The sequence below is a fragment of the Mesoplodon mirus genome (genome assembly GCF_964341445.2).
Source record: "Mesoplodon mirus genome assembly, chromosome: 2".
NCBI lineage: Eukaryota > Metazoa > Chordata > Mammalia > Artiodactyla > Ziphiidae > Mesoplodon > Mesoplodon mirus.
Genome location: NC_138977.1, coordinates 13,963,756 through 13,981,100, shown reverse-complemented (window position 1 = coordinate 13,981,100; position 17,345 = coordinate 13,963,756). Strand labels below are relative to the sequence as shown.

Here is a 17,345-nt window from a genome sequence, read left to right as displayed (position 1 = left end):
CCAAATTAAACCTTACAACCATCCCTCAAATTCCAATCTTATAGATGAGGAAGTCACTGCTATGTGCCCAAGAAACACATTACCTGCTACCCTGAATGCGCTCATGGATGCTGAAGGCCCCTTCCCCCAAACCTCCAATCCCTTTTCTCTCTGGTCAAGGGCAAACTGGCTGAACACCCTTTCTTCCCTGCCGATGGTGGAAGAAGTGACCTCTAAAGAGGGGGCTGTTCTCAGGTCCCAGGCAGAGAAGTGGAAGACGCCTTCGAAGTTAAGATAGTTCTCACAGAACCACCAGGATCTTCAGCAGCATATCCTGGTGGCAAATGCCTGTCTCTTCCAAGTGTTACCCAATGCAAAGAGAAACACTAGTCCAGCTTGCTCTGATTGAGATCAATCTGTGCAATGTGCCAAGTCAGCCAACAGCCTTCCGGGCCAATTCCCACTCAACAGAGGTTGAACGCCAACCCAAACAACAAGGAAAACCCACTTGAATGACTGCTCTGTGTTGGGAATGCGGTCCCAGCTCGTGTGCCATATATCTGTCTGCAGCACGGTTTTAAATATTGACTGAAGTTAGAGGAAGAGGGAATAAAACATAACCGTCTCACAAGTCTAGTTTTTCACTTTGTTCTAAAGATCATTATCTACTGAACAGAGAGAAAGTTCAATTTTTTTCCCCATGGGTTCCCTCAGAGCTTTTTCCTGAACCTGATGAGAGCCAGGCCTGTGTTCTATGCAGTGACGTTACCTCTCAGCACAGGAAATTCCCTCTGGATTGGACACCTGGCTGCTTACTGCCACAGACTTATCCACAAGAGATCTGAGTGTGTGTGTATATATGTGTGCGTTTCCCTCAGAACCAGAGGCCCTTACATGCGTTGTTGGTTTTGTATAATAGAACTACTTTAAAAAAAAAAAAAGTAATAATAATAAAAAGGCAAACTTATTCTGTTTAGTGCAAAGAATGTGCCCTCATGATGATACACTTACGCTGGTGGTTAAAAACATAATTTGAGGGCTTCCTTGGTGGCGCAGTGGTTGAGAGTCCGCCTGCTGATGCAGGGGACACGGGTTCGTGCCCCGGTCCCGGAAGATCCCACATGCCACGGAGCGGCTGGGCCCATGAGCCATGGCCACTGAGCCTGCGTGTCCGGAGCCTGTGCTCCGCAACGGGAGAGGCCACAACAGTGAGAGGCCCGCGTGCCGCAAAAAAAAAAAAAAAAAACACCATAATTTGAGTTTTGAGAGTAATCCCTTGCAAGAACTCAATTATTGTGAGGGTCTTAATTTTAATGTGAGGCCTACACATAGAGGGTGCTACCAGGACACCTAGCCTGTATTTTTCCTAAGTACAGAGCATGAGCAGTCTTATTAGAGACAGGCAGGATGAGATAATAGGGGGACTGTTAGAAATGCTCTTAATATTTGAGGGGTTGGGACAGTGAAACATGGAGATGCTTGTTTTCATTCTGGCTCCTTAGTTCTGGAGACTCTGCTATTTCCCATTTTTGAGGATCCTTCCTCGATGTCTCTTTTATGTTTCGAGGCCTTTCTGTTTTTTCCTACCCTCGAGGGCGCTACTGCAAAGAGCCTGTTAGGTGGTCGCCTCGCCAGCTCCCCACTGCCTGTTCATCCCATCCTCCCGCCCTCCCAGAGCAGAGCCTTCATCCTCCACTCCCAGCTCTAAAGAGCCCTCACATGGCCCACGGCCTCCAGACGGAGTCCACGATCTCGGCCTGTGACGAGCCTCCTTCCCCTGTCTCATCCTCCACTTTTCTCCTCCTAGGCCCTCTGTTACAGCAGAACCCAGGGATTCGTCTCTGAATGTACCTGCATAATTCCACTCCTCTCTTTTTTTTTCTCCCTTTCTTTTTAATGTCTTTGTGCTCCTGGGTTAGTATTCAATTAGCTGAAATTCCTTGATGATATTAATGAGTCACACGTAAGGGTGTCCCTTTCCTTGTAGGATGATATCCGTCTCATTGAATTTTGCCAATCTAATTAGAGAAAACTTTTATCTCAACATTTTCATTTGTATTTATTTAATGAAATTGTGTCTTTTCAAATGCTTATTGGTCATCTGCGTTTTTCTTGTGAATTATTGTTTCATTCCACACCTTTCTTTACTCCCAAAGTTCCCCTCTGGACTGGACTCAACTCCACGCCACCTCTTCCGGGAAGTCCTCCCCCATCTATTTCCCCAAGCTAGATGCAATTTTTACTTCCTCTCAACCACCATCATTCAATGGTTTAGATGTGATATATTTATTTCAAATTATATTAGGGACTACATTGTATTCATCTTTGTGTCTATGTGTAGATGAAGAAATAGACGTAATGACGATTTCTATTCCCAAAGCTAAACATCACGCCCAGAAGAACCAATGAGCCTCAAAGAGTTTTTTAAAAACCACAGCAGGAGCTCAGGTGATGTTTGCAGGCCTGCTGAGGCCCAGGGCTACCTTCCCAAGGGAGCGCAGCCAGCGCTGTACACAGACACTCCCTCCACCCACCTGCCCTCGGGGATTCATCCACCCTGAGCTTAGAACTCCACCCAAGCTACAGTTCCACCTGACAGAGAATCCAAATGTACGTGAGGTGACAAAAGACTCAAGTCCTGAAGAGATCAATTTCTTCCCCAGAGTATGTTTCTAAGGAGGAAGAAACAGAAGAAAAAGCGTATCTGTTGCAGAGGCTGTAAGTTAAATTCTCTTTCCCCAAATACATTTTTCTGAAAGTCACCAAACTCTTTCAGAACCAACCTCTAAAGAGTGACATTGATAAAGAACGACACTGATGCAACATTTAACTGTGGCTTCCAAGCTCAGTTACCAACTATTTCATATATTTGACTGACTCATTAAAAAAAAAGAAACATGTAGAGAAACAGTTTGGTATGGCACAGTGCGGTTCTGGAGGTCCAAGCCTGTCTCCTACCTGGCTGAATGTCCTCAGATTAGTTCTTAACTTCTCTAAGCCTCAGTTCCCTCCTTTGTAAAATTAGGATAATATTACTAGGCACGTGATAAGACTGAATGGATAATGTGTGTGTGAAACACTTAGCACAGAGCCTGCACATGTAAGGACTAAACAATTACAGCAATGATAATTTCAGCTAAGACAAATAAACTACCAAGAGCACAGGCTCTGTATGTGGAGAGATATTCAGACTGGCCTTTTACCAGTCCCCCATGCATGTGTTAGATGTTAAGTAAAGACTATTACAGACAGCACTTAAAAGTCCAAGAATGGCTAAAGAAAAGCCTACTTTTACACATGCATGCTCTAGACACTGTGAGTTTGAGCCTTGGGTGCATCTAAGGATTTTTAAAATTTCTGTGTTACTCTAATTGTTTACTGTTAGGTACAACTGAGTCACTGTGTGTCCCGGATTGCCCCAGACATTCAAGGTTTAAGCCAGTTGTCCCAGCGTAAGTATTAAATAGTGACCCTTCTCAAGTATGTTCTGATTTTGGACAATAATGCATGTGGTCACCCTACATAACAGAACCTTCCTTGCTTATATGAAGAAATTTCTCTGCTTTCACCCATTGAGCAATCTCAAAAACAACATCGGTGCATTTCTAAAGCTGCTTGTTCACATTCTGCAACGAGCCTGGGACCGTGGACAACTGGGCCTTGTGTTTCCAAACAGCTTCAAAGGGGAAGATGGGTTAACCTCGGGAGCACTGCCTGTGATCAAGGGTTTGAGTTAAATTTTTATGAGTAAGAGTAAACTTCTGAAGAATGAGAGCCAGTCCTAACAATTTGAGAAGAGCATTTTTCAATTATCTTTTGTAATATGAAGGCACACGTAGTCAATAATTTACATTTAAAGAAGGCTTCCAACTAACATCTTTGGGCCCCAGTAAGTCCCAGCATTGGCTTTACTCATTGGAGATAAACAGTTCAGGACACTGTGAAATTAAAACACCACCATCAACACCCCTTGAAGCTGGATAAAGAAATAAGAAGTTTCAATAGTTACATTAAGGCAGTTAGCTTTTATAGAATTCAGAAATCTTATTCTACTTAATGTCTCCTTAAGACCTCGGGAGCACTACAAAAGGAGTCAATGATGTTGATGTAAAAACTGATTTTTTTTTCTCCCAAAGTAGCAATAAGTATGCAACCTCATGCATCTGTAAGGGTCGCCACTTTGTCTTTCTTGACCATTTCTGAGAGCTTGTTTATACAAATTAGATAGAAACCATATTCAACCAAAAGCTTAAAAAATATTTACCTAGGTATCTGGTTAAAATATTCCGGAATAACATCACGCAACACTGCAAAACATGACGACGTACTGTGTACGGTAGAATCAAATAAATAAATACGCTGAAGAGTATTTTCCAGTATTCACTGTTACAAAATCATAACATCTCCTGATACAAACAACTAGATTGTATAACGTCCCCACCTCGCTTTTTAGAACCAGCAAAAAAAAAAAAAAAAAAAGGTGGAGAAACTCAGCAAAACAAAGTGGCGAGAAAAGTCGGGGGAGGGGCGCTGGAAGCGAAGGGGCGGAGAAACACGACACCAAGGCGGTGATATCACCCACAGCCAACAGCATGGAATTCAGAAAGTTAAGTGTCACCCAGCAATTTCAGTCCGGGCTTGCGGCGCGCCTGCACAGCGTGGCGGCGGCGGCACCCGCCTGGGAAGCAGGAAGGGGGAAGGGCGGTTTGACTGAGTTCGCTCGGGGGCAGCAGAGGCCAGAGCCACCCGCCTCTCCGCCGGCGTGCGTTCAAGCCCTGGGTCGGGAGCGTTGTCCATGGCTCTGCAATGATTTCATCGTTTCGGAGAAGCGACCGCCCGGACCGCGGCTGCCACGTGCCTGGTCCGGCCCCGTGCGCTGCGCCGGGGGACGGACCCGGACGCGGCCGCGGTCACCGCGGGTCGCAGCGGCGAGCGGAAGGAAAGGGCTGGCGCCCGGAGAGGGGCTCGGGCTTGCCAAAACCGGGCGGGGGGACTGCTCCACGGAGACGGCCGGCCGCGGGGGGCTGAACTCCTGCGCACCGCCACCTCCCATCCCCGAAAGGGGGAAGGCCGGAGTGCCCGGCAGGTTTCGCAACTCCGAAGGCGGATGCAGGCGGTGACCGGGCGGGATGGAGCAGCAGCGCTCTCCCGGAGACCCCGGCCCAGCCGAGACCCGTTCCCGGCCTGCGCCCCGCCGCGCAGTGCGCGCTCCCAGTGGCGTGGCCGTGGCGGTCCGGCCCCTGCCCAAGCAGCGGGCCACCCGCATAGGGGACAGTGGCGGCCGCGGGGCCCGGCGCCGCGCAGGTCGCAGCCCGCCACTCCTTCCGCGTTCCGTGCCCTCGGCGCCTCCTCCCCGGGCCCCAGAGAAATGCTTGTACCTTCCACAGCCTCCTCCACCATCTCGTCGTCGCTATCCATGGCGGCTGGGGACCCTGCCCAGCTCGGGGCCGCGCGGCTGCCTCCCGTCCCTCCGGGTGCTCCCGGCGGCTGAGCGAGCGCTGGGGCTGAACCCTGCGAGTTTGGAGGAGGAGGAAGAGGAGGAGCAGTCGGGGCTGGCTCGCACTGCCTCCCCCTAGAGCCCTTTCAATTCCTTGGCCTTAAGCTGCTCCCGCAGCAGCCGTCCCTCCTCCTTCGCCCACTTGCCCCTCGCTTCCGAGGCTCCGGGGTGCCGCCGTGGCCGCCGCCGCCGCTGCAACTTTCTCCTGTAATACCCCCTCTTTGTTATCGAGCAGCTGATCCGCTGACATCACCCAGCGCCGGTGCGCTCCCTCCCTCGCTGATTGACAGTTCCCCGTCCCTTCCCAGAAGTGAGGCTCCTTAAAACGAAAGACGCTCGGGGTCCGCGCTGACGCTACGCCCCAGCCCACCAGCCCCCGGGCCCATCAGGGTTTATCTTTTGCTTTTGCGAGGCTTGGTGCGCTCCGAGCGCCAAGCCTGGTCCTGGGCGCCGCGGGCTCCTCGCGGGCACTTGGGACCTCCGGGTATCCGCCCTCTGGGGCTCAAAACTCCGACCTCCAACTGTGCCGGGGACCACTTGGAAGTCCGCCTGCAGTGTCCGCCAGTGCCCCCTCGGGACAGCCTCCAAAGAGCAAGGCAAGCTAAGGCAGCGTTCCTAAAGCTCCAGCGCCTCAACTTCCTCTCGCCCTCGCCCCCACTTCACCCCGTTTGCCACCCGGAGCTGCACGAGTGCGGCACGCACTGGAGAGCAGGTGTCTCCGCGTTGCCGCATCACATCCGCGAGCAGGTTTCCCAAACTCAAGGGGGTGACATCCAGCCCAGATGCGGGTCTGCGGCTCCCACCCGTGCGCGCTGCGGCCCCCCCTCCTCGGGACCGTCAGGCGTCTCGGGTGATTCAGAAATTCAGCAGATCCAAATGGCAGCGGGCTCTTTATCAGGCAGGAAACAAGCGGCGCGGAAGGCCTTGGCAGTTCCCTCCTCGCGCTTGTGGTAACAGAAAAGGAGCCACCGAGCGGAGCTACTGAGGAGGGACCCTCCGTCTGGCGCGCCTCCCCCCCTGCACGTGTGATGTCCCCAGCCGTCTCCCTGTTTCTCCAAGTGCCAACCTTCCACAGATTCGGGCTCTTTAAGTGGAGAACATCACGGGGCACCCGCTTCGCAGCCCCGCCACTTAGCGTCATTATGGCGTTGCCTCTTACAGGTGGCGGCAAAGGGCGGCTGTAAATAGCTGGTTAAATGGATGCAAATGTACACAATGTGCCGTGGAATTACCGGGTGCCGCTTTGGGTGTCTGCCAAGAACAGCTACTGCACGGAGGGGGCGGGGGGGAGGATAGGAGGGAGCCGAGAAAGTTGTTCCATTTTGTTTTCTGAACCACGAATGAGACTTTGTGGATTTCAAAGTACTTCCAGTACCCAGGAGACCACGCCTTGCTTTTGGCTTTGTGCTTAAATGCCAGGTATTTTTATCGAGTATTGTGAGTTTCTTATTAAATTCAGTTTTTCCTCTGCGAAAAAAGAGAACAATGCTAGGGACATTTGTCCCATACACTGCCAGAAATTTCAACCCCTTTTGACTGTTTCAGAAAGAGAGGGAAGGGCCCTGGACCAGGTGTTAGGAAACTTGGGTCCTGATGCTGCTCACCTGCCTAAGGGCCCTGGGAAGACACTCCTCCCAGCCTGAATTCCTCCCCTAGGAGATCACAGGCTTCGGCTACACTGGTATCTGGCCCTCCAGCTTAGACTAGAGGCTCTGAGGTCCCCCAGCTTAGGCTAAGTTGATCAGAGGTCCTTCCGGCTTAGTCGATACCTTTCTGAAGTCTTCTGGCTTAAATTTAACCTCCTTAAAGTCCTCCAGAGCAGATACCTGGGCTCCAAAGCTGCAAAGAGAAGGGGTTCCTGCAGTGGAAGATGAAAGCCCCACTTTGGATTACATCATTTTCAAACATGACCCACAGAAACAGGATTTTATTTCTGATGTTAAAAAAAAAAACAGCCATCACGTACTGAGCTTGGTCACTCACTGGTTTTGAGTTATATGATATTTTTTCTCATTTTCCCCTTTTAAACATATCATCTCCTCTCTTACATGTTACACTGATGCACAAAAACCCGCCAGATAATCATCTTCTCCAGTTTCCAGTTTATTATCCAGGCAAAAAAAAGATGCCGAGGGACTTTCCTGGTGACGCAGTGGTTAAGAATCCGCCTGCCAATGTAGGGGACACTGGTTCGAGCCCTGGTCCCGGAAGATCCCACATGCCGCAGAGCAACTAAGCCCGTGCGCCACAGCTGTGCTCTAGAGCCTGTGAACCACAACTACTCAAGCCCCTGCGCCTGGAGCCCGTTCTCCACAACAGAGAAGCCACCGCAATGAGAAGCCCACGCACCGCAACAAAGAGTAGCTCCTGCTCGCCGCAACTAGAGAAAGCCCACGCACAGCAACGAAGACCCAATGCAGCCAAAAATAAATAAATAAAATAAATTAATTAAAAAAAAAAAAAGGTTTGCACATGAGGCAGGCAACACCCAGGACATAGTCCCAGCCCCCTCGCCCGACCACTCATGCCTGCTGACTCTGGGCCCAAAGTTTAGGCAAAATGTTTTGATGACTCCCTTAAGAGCCATTTGCATTTTTACACATCATTTTGTGTGTTTTCAATCCCCTTCTCTAGACTGACTGACTGATTCTTCTTTATAGACCCAGAACCCAGCACAGTGCCTGGTACAGAAGGAAGGTGAAGCTTTGTCAGTGATGATTGTGCAGAGAGGAATATTCTGTTTTATATAAACAGTGCTGAGTCTTTCTCACACTGCATCCTCTTCCTGTGTTTGGCAAAATGCTTTGTTTCAGTTCGAGTCTGAAGAGCGTTTTTGAGTTCTATTTTCCCACATCTACTGGCCCCAAATCTGCTTCCATTGCATTCTTTCCCACAGTTTTCTTCATTGAGAGCTCAGTTCATAAACCCTCTTTCCACTTGGCTTCCCGCCAGTCTCCTCTGTCATACTCTGTCCCCACCAGTGTGGTCATGGGCTAGAAAATCAATCATTGAGCTCTTAATCACAGTTTGGGGCGGCGGCAGCAGAGCTCAGCTCCTAACTCAGCAGATCCCAATGCACCAGAACAAGCCCTACCAGGGACGAAAAAGGGGTGGCTCAGGACATCCAACAGCCAGGCTCTGGGGTGGGACTTGCTTGCACGCTCACACCAAGGAGTGGCTCTTCTAAGATGCCCTGCCTTGCTTCCTCTGCATCCAAGGATAAATCCCTCTCTTCCCACTCAGCTTGGGAAACAGAAGTCCCTCTTCCACTGCAGGAAGCAGTCAAAATACTGAGTTATTTTATTCATTTTACCACCCATGTCTTTCCCCAGAGAAGGCTGGTGCTTACTTACAAGACTGATACAACTTTTGCAATAAATATATTTTCATAGGCATCATGTATTTTATGCATCTTTTTACACTGAGGGGGAAAAATTCTGTCAATTCACCACTATGCGTGTGGGCAAATAGTGAAAAGCCTAGTGGATGTGGGACTTGTGTGGAATTCATTAGTCTGGCTGTCCCTGAGCCCTCATCCTGTCCTGCTGGTAGGGGCTGGAGGGGCCCAGGCGGTCTTCAGGGTCTTCATGCTCCTACGAGGCAGACCCTCGCCCGGTGTCCTGGTGGATCTATGACTGGCGTGCCCGCTCTGTTTTGATCTTTTGCTTACACTGCTGGCAAGGAGATGAGGGCAGGATGAGTGAAGGAACTCTTCAATCATCATCAATACTCATTTGGGCACTGCTCACCCCTCAACAAGACTTTTTCCCACCAAATCTGCCAATGTGATTGAGTTTTCACCCTGTTTGTTTTGGTTCCTGCAAGGGCTAGCCATGCAACTGGTCAATTAAGCTCTCTGGACCTTAGTTTTCCCATCTGTAAATGAGCAGGTGGGGCTACCAAAATGCTAAGCTCAAACCTTCTCTGTCCACCTTTCCTGGGGAAAAGCTAAATAGAGCATGAAGAGCTCCGGGGACATGCACAGAAGAAGAAAGGGGAAGAAGCAGGAGCAACCCTGGCAAATGGGATATTCAAGCCCCCGTGTCATCTCAGCATAAGGGCCCTGAGATGTGGGGTTGAGGGAGGCACTTCATCTTGCTCTAGGAAGAGAAGCATGGGCCTTTCAGGAGAACCAAGGTTCTTGGCTTCTGAATCACTGAGTTGCTAATCAAGTGGCTAACTGTGTTAGTGACAACTGCAGAAGCTGGAGGGAGGGGCGGGGAGAGCAGCACTGAGGAGCAGGGTGTGGGGGAAGAGATGTGGATGAAAGGGAAGCATTTACAGCATGTGGAGCACAGCGAAGAGCAACTGGCAACATCAAGGGCACCAAATAAAGGTCCGGGAGCAAAGGAAGAGATGGAGAAAATTCATTCTGCTGGAAATAGACACGACTGCAGTCCTGAAGAGGACTCACAAATTCAGGGTGACCTGATTTGATTACAGCAACAGGAAGTGCAGGGGAGAGAGGGCAGGATGACCTGACCTGAGGAAGTGAATTAAATAATAGAGAAGACATCAGAGTTGCCATGGCATTTAAATATCTTGCACCACATTAAGCTTATTTTTCTCCCTTTGGCTTGATTCTTGTTCTTGCAACATGTTAATGTCATTGCAGTATATCCTGTAAACTAAATTTAGCCCTTTGGGGGCATGGAGGAAGGGAAGACACAGCCCAGGTCTCCCTATTTGGGTCCACTCTGGACAAATATTCTTCCTCTGCAGTGTGCCTGCTTCTTTTGGTCTTTCCATTATGGGATATGAAAACCTTTGTCAGGCTTGGGTCTGGTGAAGCTGCTGAATGACATGATTTGAAAAAAAAAAAAAAAGAAAGAAAAATTGGAAACGATTTCAAAGAGGTGATTGCTTTAGAAAGTACTTCAGAAAAATCAATAGGATGCAGGAATTTGAAAATACAATGATCATCAAAACCAAATGTGTTTTCTTAAGTATCAGTTTATTTTATTGCTTTTTTAAAAAATTATTTTACTGGGCTATAATTAAAGTTATTGGGTCCTGTAATCAGTCATGTGCAAATGCTAACATTGCAGGGGTGGGTACATGGTGTATCTTTTAACATTACTGTCCACAGAGTGAATGGAAGGGCATTTCCAGCTGTCTTATTTATCACAAATGTCACAACATTCATGACGGCTGAGATCCTGACCTTCCTCAAATAAACTCGCATTAACCAGACCCCAGAGACTGATGGACATACCCAAATTATGACCAACAGACCAGAATACTCACATTGCCATGCAAGATCAGTCTCTATAGATAAATGTACTTGAGAAGACAAGTTCCATCCAGATGTTTGCTTAGCCTGGAGTTAGAATAAATGAAATTTGTTGTATGGTCCACAGAGAAATGCCCCTGACACAATGCCCTGAAAGAATGAGGCACCCACCCCCACCCCCCACCCCCGCCATCCATCCTTGCTTAGATGGCCCTGCCACCTTCTGAGAGTTTGGGCTTCCTTTCTGTATGCACTAGTCTCTTCAAACCAGTTTCTCCACACAGCATCCTATACACCTAACTAGGCAGATTTACACTTTTAAAGTCATAATCACATTCCATGTCTACCTTGCTGATATTGCAGTCAAGTCACTTTGATGGGAATTTGGGGTATTTCCAAATTCTTCGGTCACAAATTCTGTCACTGTCTTGGTCTACTCCTGCTGAATTCTAGTCCAATCCATCATACGCACAGATTTTAGTCTAACTTTCTGAGGGTGACCTGGTTTCCAGATTCTTGGAGAAGCAGCTCATTTTGCTTCATGGGCTACCAACAGTGACCTAACCTTCCTTTGGCCACCATGCACTTTGAATAAAGAGATCAGGCTTATTAAGGTCCATAGGTCCTGTGATGAGATAGAGTTGTCCATCTTTTCCTGGGCACCCAACTCAAAGATATCTTTCCTCTTCTCTGCATGAGAAGAGAGGCTGGCCTTTTGCTATGGTGACTTAAGTTGTGAAATTTCACCTTGAGGATGCAGGTACTATCTACTCCAACATAGATGGAGAGCAAACAGGACTCTGATTTTGAACTCAATCCAGAAATGAAAATATTCACATGGCCTTGTTAACTCAAGTTACCAACAAGGACAGATTGACAGAGTGTTTCTGGAACCCCTGACATTGAAATGACATCCTTGACACATAGGTAGCCCCCACCCAGAGGGGCTTGTTGCTAAGCCACCCCTTCCCCAGAGGGACTTTGTTGGGGACCTGCAGTCTTTTTAAAAGTAGAGTGTCCTTTCAGGTCATTTAAGGTCCTATTGATCCTCCTTGCTGAGTCCATAGATCGGTTCCCAGGAAAAAATGCTGTGGCCAACTTTGGAATATCTTTCAGCCCAATTTAAAGAACCCAGCTCAGATGCTCCTGCGCTCAAGATAGAGGAACACAAAGAAGCAGCCCCGTGGCAGGACAGTGCAGGGCCTTGGAGAACAATGCTAGTTGAGCATCCGTGTTACGCGGGCAGGTCTTCTACAAGCCCTGAGCATCCTTTCCCAACCTGGCATCTGGGCAGTTCCTCAAGCATGGGCTGAGCATGGGTTTTCTATGGGTGTGGGCAGCCTAGTTATTGCTCAGCTGGGAAGACAGGGCACGTTCTCCATGCTGCCTATGCTCCCCCTCTCTGGACTGGCCTGCATCGGCAGGCGAACTCTCAACCACTGCGCCACCAGGGAAGCCTAGAAGTTTGTTCCTTTTGACCACCTTTGAAGGTATGCTTTTATGGGGGTGTCCCAGGTGACCTTCTAGTGTTTGAGATGACATACTACTTGGCCGCACATTGTTTGGTTTGTTTTTCTGGTGATGGTGGCTGAGGTAGAGGGCAGAAGTTACGTTTGCTGCTGCACTAGGCACTTGGGGTGCCTAGTACAGTCTGGACACGTAGGTGTCTAGGAGATGTGTGGGAGCTTGTTGCCAGGAGGTGTTCTCTGCCATTGAGGGACCAATCCAAACAAGCCCATCAGGAGCAGGTTGCTGAGAATAGCCATCTTGGGAGCAATTTATGTCTGACAGAGATTTTTGAGCTATGGACATGGAATAGGACAGAAAAATGTTTTTTGAAGAACTTCATTAAATTAAAAACAATCCAGTCTTTGGGGGGGGCGGTGCGGGGGGAGGGCAGTGCCGCACGGCTTGCAGGATCTTAATTCCCTGACCAGGGATGGAACCTGGGGCCCTGGAAGTGAAAGCACTGAGTCCTAACCACTGGACTGTCAGGGAATGCCCCCAAAACAATCCAGTCTTTTTTTTTTTAAATTTATTTATTTTTGGCTGCATCGGGTCTTCGTTGCTGTGTGCGGGCTTTCTCTAGTTATGGCAAGCAGGGGTTGCTCAGCAGTTGTGGCTCACGAGCTCTAGAGCACAGGCTCAGTAGTTGTGGCACATGGGCTTAGTTGCTCCGTGGCATGTGGGATCTTCCCGGACCAGGGCTCGAACCCGCGTCCCCTGCCTTGGCAGGTGGATTCTTAACCACTGCGCCACCAGGGAAGTCCCAACAATCCACTCTTAATCTATAATTTTAAATCACTATTTACTTTATTACTTTTAGAAGAAAAACACTACTTGTAGAGATATTAGAAAAGTAGAATATCGAAAAGAAGAAAGTAAAACTCGAAATCCTAGCAACCAATAGTAACCTCTATCAACAATGTGGTATGGGACTTCCCTGGTGGCACAGTGGTTAAGAATCCTCCTGCCAATGCAGGGGACACGGGTTCGATCCCTGGTCCAGGAAGATCCCACATGCCACGGAGCAACTAAGCCCATGTGCCACAACTACTGAGCCTGCACTCTAGAGCCCGCGAGCCACAACTACTGAAGCCTGTGTGCCTAGAGCCCGTGCTCTGCAACAAGAGAAGCCACCAGAATAAGAAGTCTGCATACCCCAACGAAGAGTATCCCCTGCTCTCCGCAACTAGAGAAAGCCTGCGTGCAGCAGAAAAGACCCAACACAGCCAAAAATTAATTAATTAATTAATTAAAAAAATTTTTTCATATTAGTTAACTATCCAATAGTATACTTGATTCTGTGTATTACGATTTAACATTTTTTTCATACTGTCATTCAAAATGGATTTGTGGGCAGTATTCTTAAAAGTAATAATAAAAATGTAAAAAAAATCTGTAATCTAGGAATTATGTCATGTATAGAAGTAAGTGGTCCTATGCTTTTGAGAACAGTAGATAATGTATTTGCATAGCACAATGACTGGAAAAGCATAAGCTAAAATGTTAACGTTATCTCAGGACAATGTGATCTCAAGTGCTTTAGTTTTTTTCTTTTTGTTCATTTAAAACAATTTTCTTGGGACTTCCCTGGCGGTCCAGTGGTTAAGACTCTGCCCTGTCAGTACAGGGATCATGGACTCAGTCTCTGGTCGGAGAACTAAGATCCCACATGCCACACAGCACAGCCAAAAGATTTTTAAAAAACCCCAAAAAACAGTTTTCTTATAATGACTATTATTAACTTATATAATTATAAAAGGATATTTTTTAAAAAAACCTACCAGCTGGAGACATGTTTCTTTACTTTTTAGGCTTTATTTTCTTTATGTGTAATATGGAAATTCTAATAATTTCTACTCCATAGACTGGTCATGAGGATTCATCAAGTAATGCAGGTAAAGCACTTTAAAGAATCCCAGGCACATGGTACATACACACTACCTGTTGGCCACAATCATCCCTGCTGTCGTTAATTAAAACTTCGGCTTCTAATCTTGCCTTCTCATGGAGTAGGAGAGAGGCCTTTCAAGTCAGTTCACTTCAGACATTGCCCTGCTTAAAACCTCCCAGTGTTGCCCATGTACTTAAGATCAGATCTAAACAGTTTACCCTGGTTGCAAGGCCCTGTAGGATGTGGTCCCTGACCAGCTCTGCAAGCAACTCTCACATTACCCTCCTTCCTTCTCAGTTGCTACACTCCAGCCACACTCACCCTTTTGTTCTTGGGATAAAATCAAGTTCTCTCCTACCACAGGGCCTTTGCACTCCCTGTTCCGTTTACCTGGAATTCTCTTCCCTGTAACTTCTTATAGCTGGGTTTTGGTGTTAGTGTAAAAGTCCCTCCTCAGGGAGGCCTTCCTGGCCACCTAATCAAAAGGAGCTACCTGGGCACACCTCTCCGGTTTAATTCTTCCTCTGTTTCATTTTCATCATAGCATTTGCGACATGTTGTTGTTTATTTGTATTATTCTGTTACCTAGTGTCAATCACCCCACAGACCTTGTTTGTTCAGTCAGAATTTCCACTGGAACACCTAGAACAGTGACCAGCTGGTTGTAACACTCAGTATATAGTTGCTGGATGATTTAATTAAGTAAGTAAATTATCTTTGTCAAGTGAATGAACAATTCAGTCACTTCTCACCACCTTCTCCTCAGAGGGCTGGTGTTTTCCTAAAGAGGAAGAAGGCAGTCATATCACTTTATTTCTAACCCTCTCTGCCAGTTAGAAAACGGATGATACAAACATCAAAATGGTTTATTTCTTAGGATCTCCCACATGTGGCCAGACTCATAGCTTTCCAACCCAGATTGAGACATTTAAACAAAAAGGGCTGATTAGGTTTCAAAAGAGAACCCTTGGAGGCTTTCACTCAGATACATGAGGCTGGACAGGCAGTCCCCACTCTACAAAGAGGTGGTGTTCACCGCGTTTCTCTGTGTATGTTGTTTGTTTCCAACACAGAATGCATTTTTTACTGGAAACAATGTTCCCAGACTAGCCCACAAAAGCCTATTTAACCTACCATGCTCAGTAGGAAAAAAAAAAAAAAAATCTTGGAAATCTAGGAAACAAAACTGGGAAAATGAATAAGAAATACAATTGAAATGTTTATCTTGAATACCAGTGCTTGAGGAAAAGCAGCTTCCAACAAAGGAGGATGGGGAAGTAGGGTGAAGGGTGTGGACGATTCAGAGAGCAGGGGGATAGCCAGCTGTCATGGCCATGCCTCACTCCTGCATCTGATGGACCGAGGCTGCTGACAAAAGCCACGTCTCCTAGGCGCGGGCATGTCTGAGCCTGTCTGAGGGAGCATTCCTGCAGATCTGTGTGCCAACAGAGGGCAGGCAGGGCTGACACCAACTCTTCACACGCTTAATTCTAGAGGCTAGAATCAACATGTGAGAATTCTTCCATGAGATCAAGCTCCAAGTATGTCATACTGGTGACCCATGAGCTTTCTCAGGAAATTTCTGCTTGAGTGATCTACGTATAAACATGACAACACAGCTTAAAAAAGAATAGGTTCGGGCTTCCCTGGTGGCACAGTGGTTGAGAGTCCGCCTGCCGATGCAGGGGACACGGGTTCATGCCCCGGTCCAGGAAGATCCCACATGCCGCGGAGCGGCTGGGCCCGTGAGCCATGGCCGCTGAGCCTGCGTGTCCGGAGCCTGTGCTCCACAACAGGAGAGGCCACAACAGTGAGAGGCCCGCGTACCTCAAAAAAAAAAAAAAAAAAAAAAAGAATAGGTTCAGTTTTGGTTTCATCATGGAAAATCATCATTTCATCATTGAAAATACCACAAGGTAATTTCAGTCATCTTTTCCCTGTATCTGATCTTTGTGCTGCCACTTTGAGGCCAAAGCTTTTATTGCCTAAAAGTTAAGCTTCAGAAAGCAGGGGAGCTCCTTTGATGGGAGCTTCTAAAATTTCTTGCATTATATTGCATAAGAAAGTGTTCCGTTTGGGAAAGACCCATTATCCTGAAAAACTCCAATCAACCCTAATTCTGGAAGTTTGTACAGAGCATCTCTAAGATAAAAACTTCACTCTCTGAAGTGGCTCAGTTTCATCAACTGTAAAATAAAAACAGTCACACTTTTCGTATCACTGTTTTTGTCACCTCTGTTATAAATACGTAGACTCAGTCATTGATTAGCTTATATTAATAGAAGCAGGGTCTTATCCCTGCTTATTTGATTTAAATCTCAGATGACTTAACCTAAAACCATTTTACATTTTACTTAATGTGCTTTGGTATTTACCTAATCGTAGGTATCTGGCCTGCAAGTTTACTTTAAACAAAATAATGACACTAGGCCATAAATATTGGCATCAGTAGTTGAGGAATTGCTTAGGTTTACTTTTCTAGGTTTAGTTCTTCCATGGAGGCTACTCTAGGGTCAGCAGCAGTAAGCCTTTGGGGTCAGATAGCCCGAGATCAAGTTCAAGTCCCATTCCTTTTTAGAGCTGTCTAATCTTCAGCAAATTTCTTAATCTGACTTGGTCACACCCGCCTTTTTTAAAAAATGGACATGACAATAAAATAAAAGTAGGGATGATAAACCCATTCCATGGTTATCGAGAGGATTAAATGAGACCATGCATGTAAAACCAAGCAATACATGGGGCCATTACTGTTGTTGTTATTATTATTATTACTTTAAAGTCTAGGTTGGTAATTGTATTCATTTCCTAGGGTTTCTGTAACAAAGTACCATAAACTGAGTGGCTTAAAACAACCGAAATGTATTGTCTCACAATTCTAGAGGCTAAGTCCAAAATCAGGGTGTCAGCAGGGCCCACGCTCCCTCTGAAACCAGTAGGGGAATCCTTTGTCTTTTCCCAGCTTCTCATGTTTGCCAGCAATCCTTGGCTTATAGGTGTATCACTCCAGGCACATGGCATTTTCTCCATGTGTGTCTTTACATGGTCTTCCCGGAGTGCATGTCTCTCTCTGTGTATTATTTTCCTCCTTTTATAAGGACCCAGCCGCACTGGATTACGGCCCACACTCATGACCTCATTTTAACTTGACTTCTGCAAAGATCCTGTTTCCAAATGATGTCACATTCTAAGGTCCCGGAATTCAGACTTCAGCATATCTTTTTTTTTTTTTTTTTTTTTTT

General features: G+C 47.1%; 1 protein-coding gene and 1 pseudogene across 2 annotated transcripts in view; both read right to left on the bottom strand.

Moving 5' to 3' along the window:
- The window catches only part of SETD7 (SET domain containing 7, histone lysine methyltransferase), a 50,299-nt gene extending 43,552 nt beyond the window's left edge, over nucleotides 1-6,747 (bottom strand). Inside the window, exon 1 of the mRNA XM_082644990.1 lies at nucleotides 5,358-6,747. Within this exon, the coding sequence (XP_082501116.1) occupies nucleotides 5,358-5,397 (40 nt within the window). The 5' untranslated portion in view covers nucleotides 5,398-6,747. The remainder of the gene's footprint in view (nucleotides 1-5,357) is intronic.
- A 456-nt stretch (nucleotides 6,748-7,203) lies between these two features.
- Nucleotides 7,204-17,345, bottom strand: part of LOC309798627 (transmembrane 9 superfamily member 1-like) — an 80,533-nt pseudogene continuing 70,391 nt past the window's right edge. The window contains exon 4 of the transcript in view: nucleotides 7,204-7,334. The product of the transcript in view is annotated as a transmembrane 9 superfamily member 1-like (transcript). The remainder of the gene's footprint in view (nucleotides 7,335-17,345) is intronic.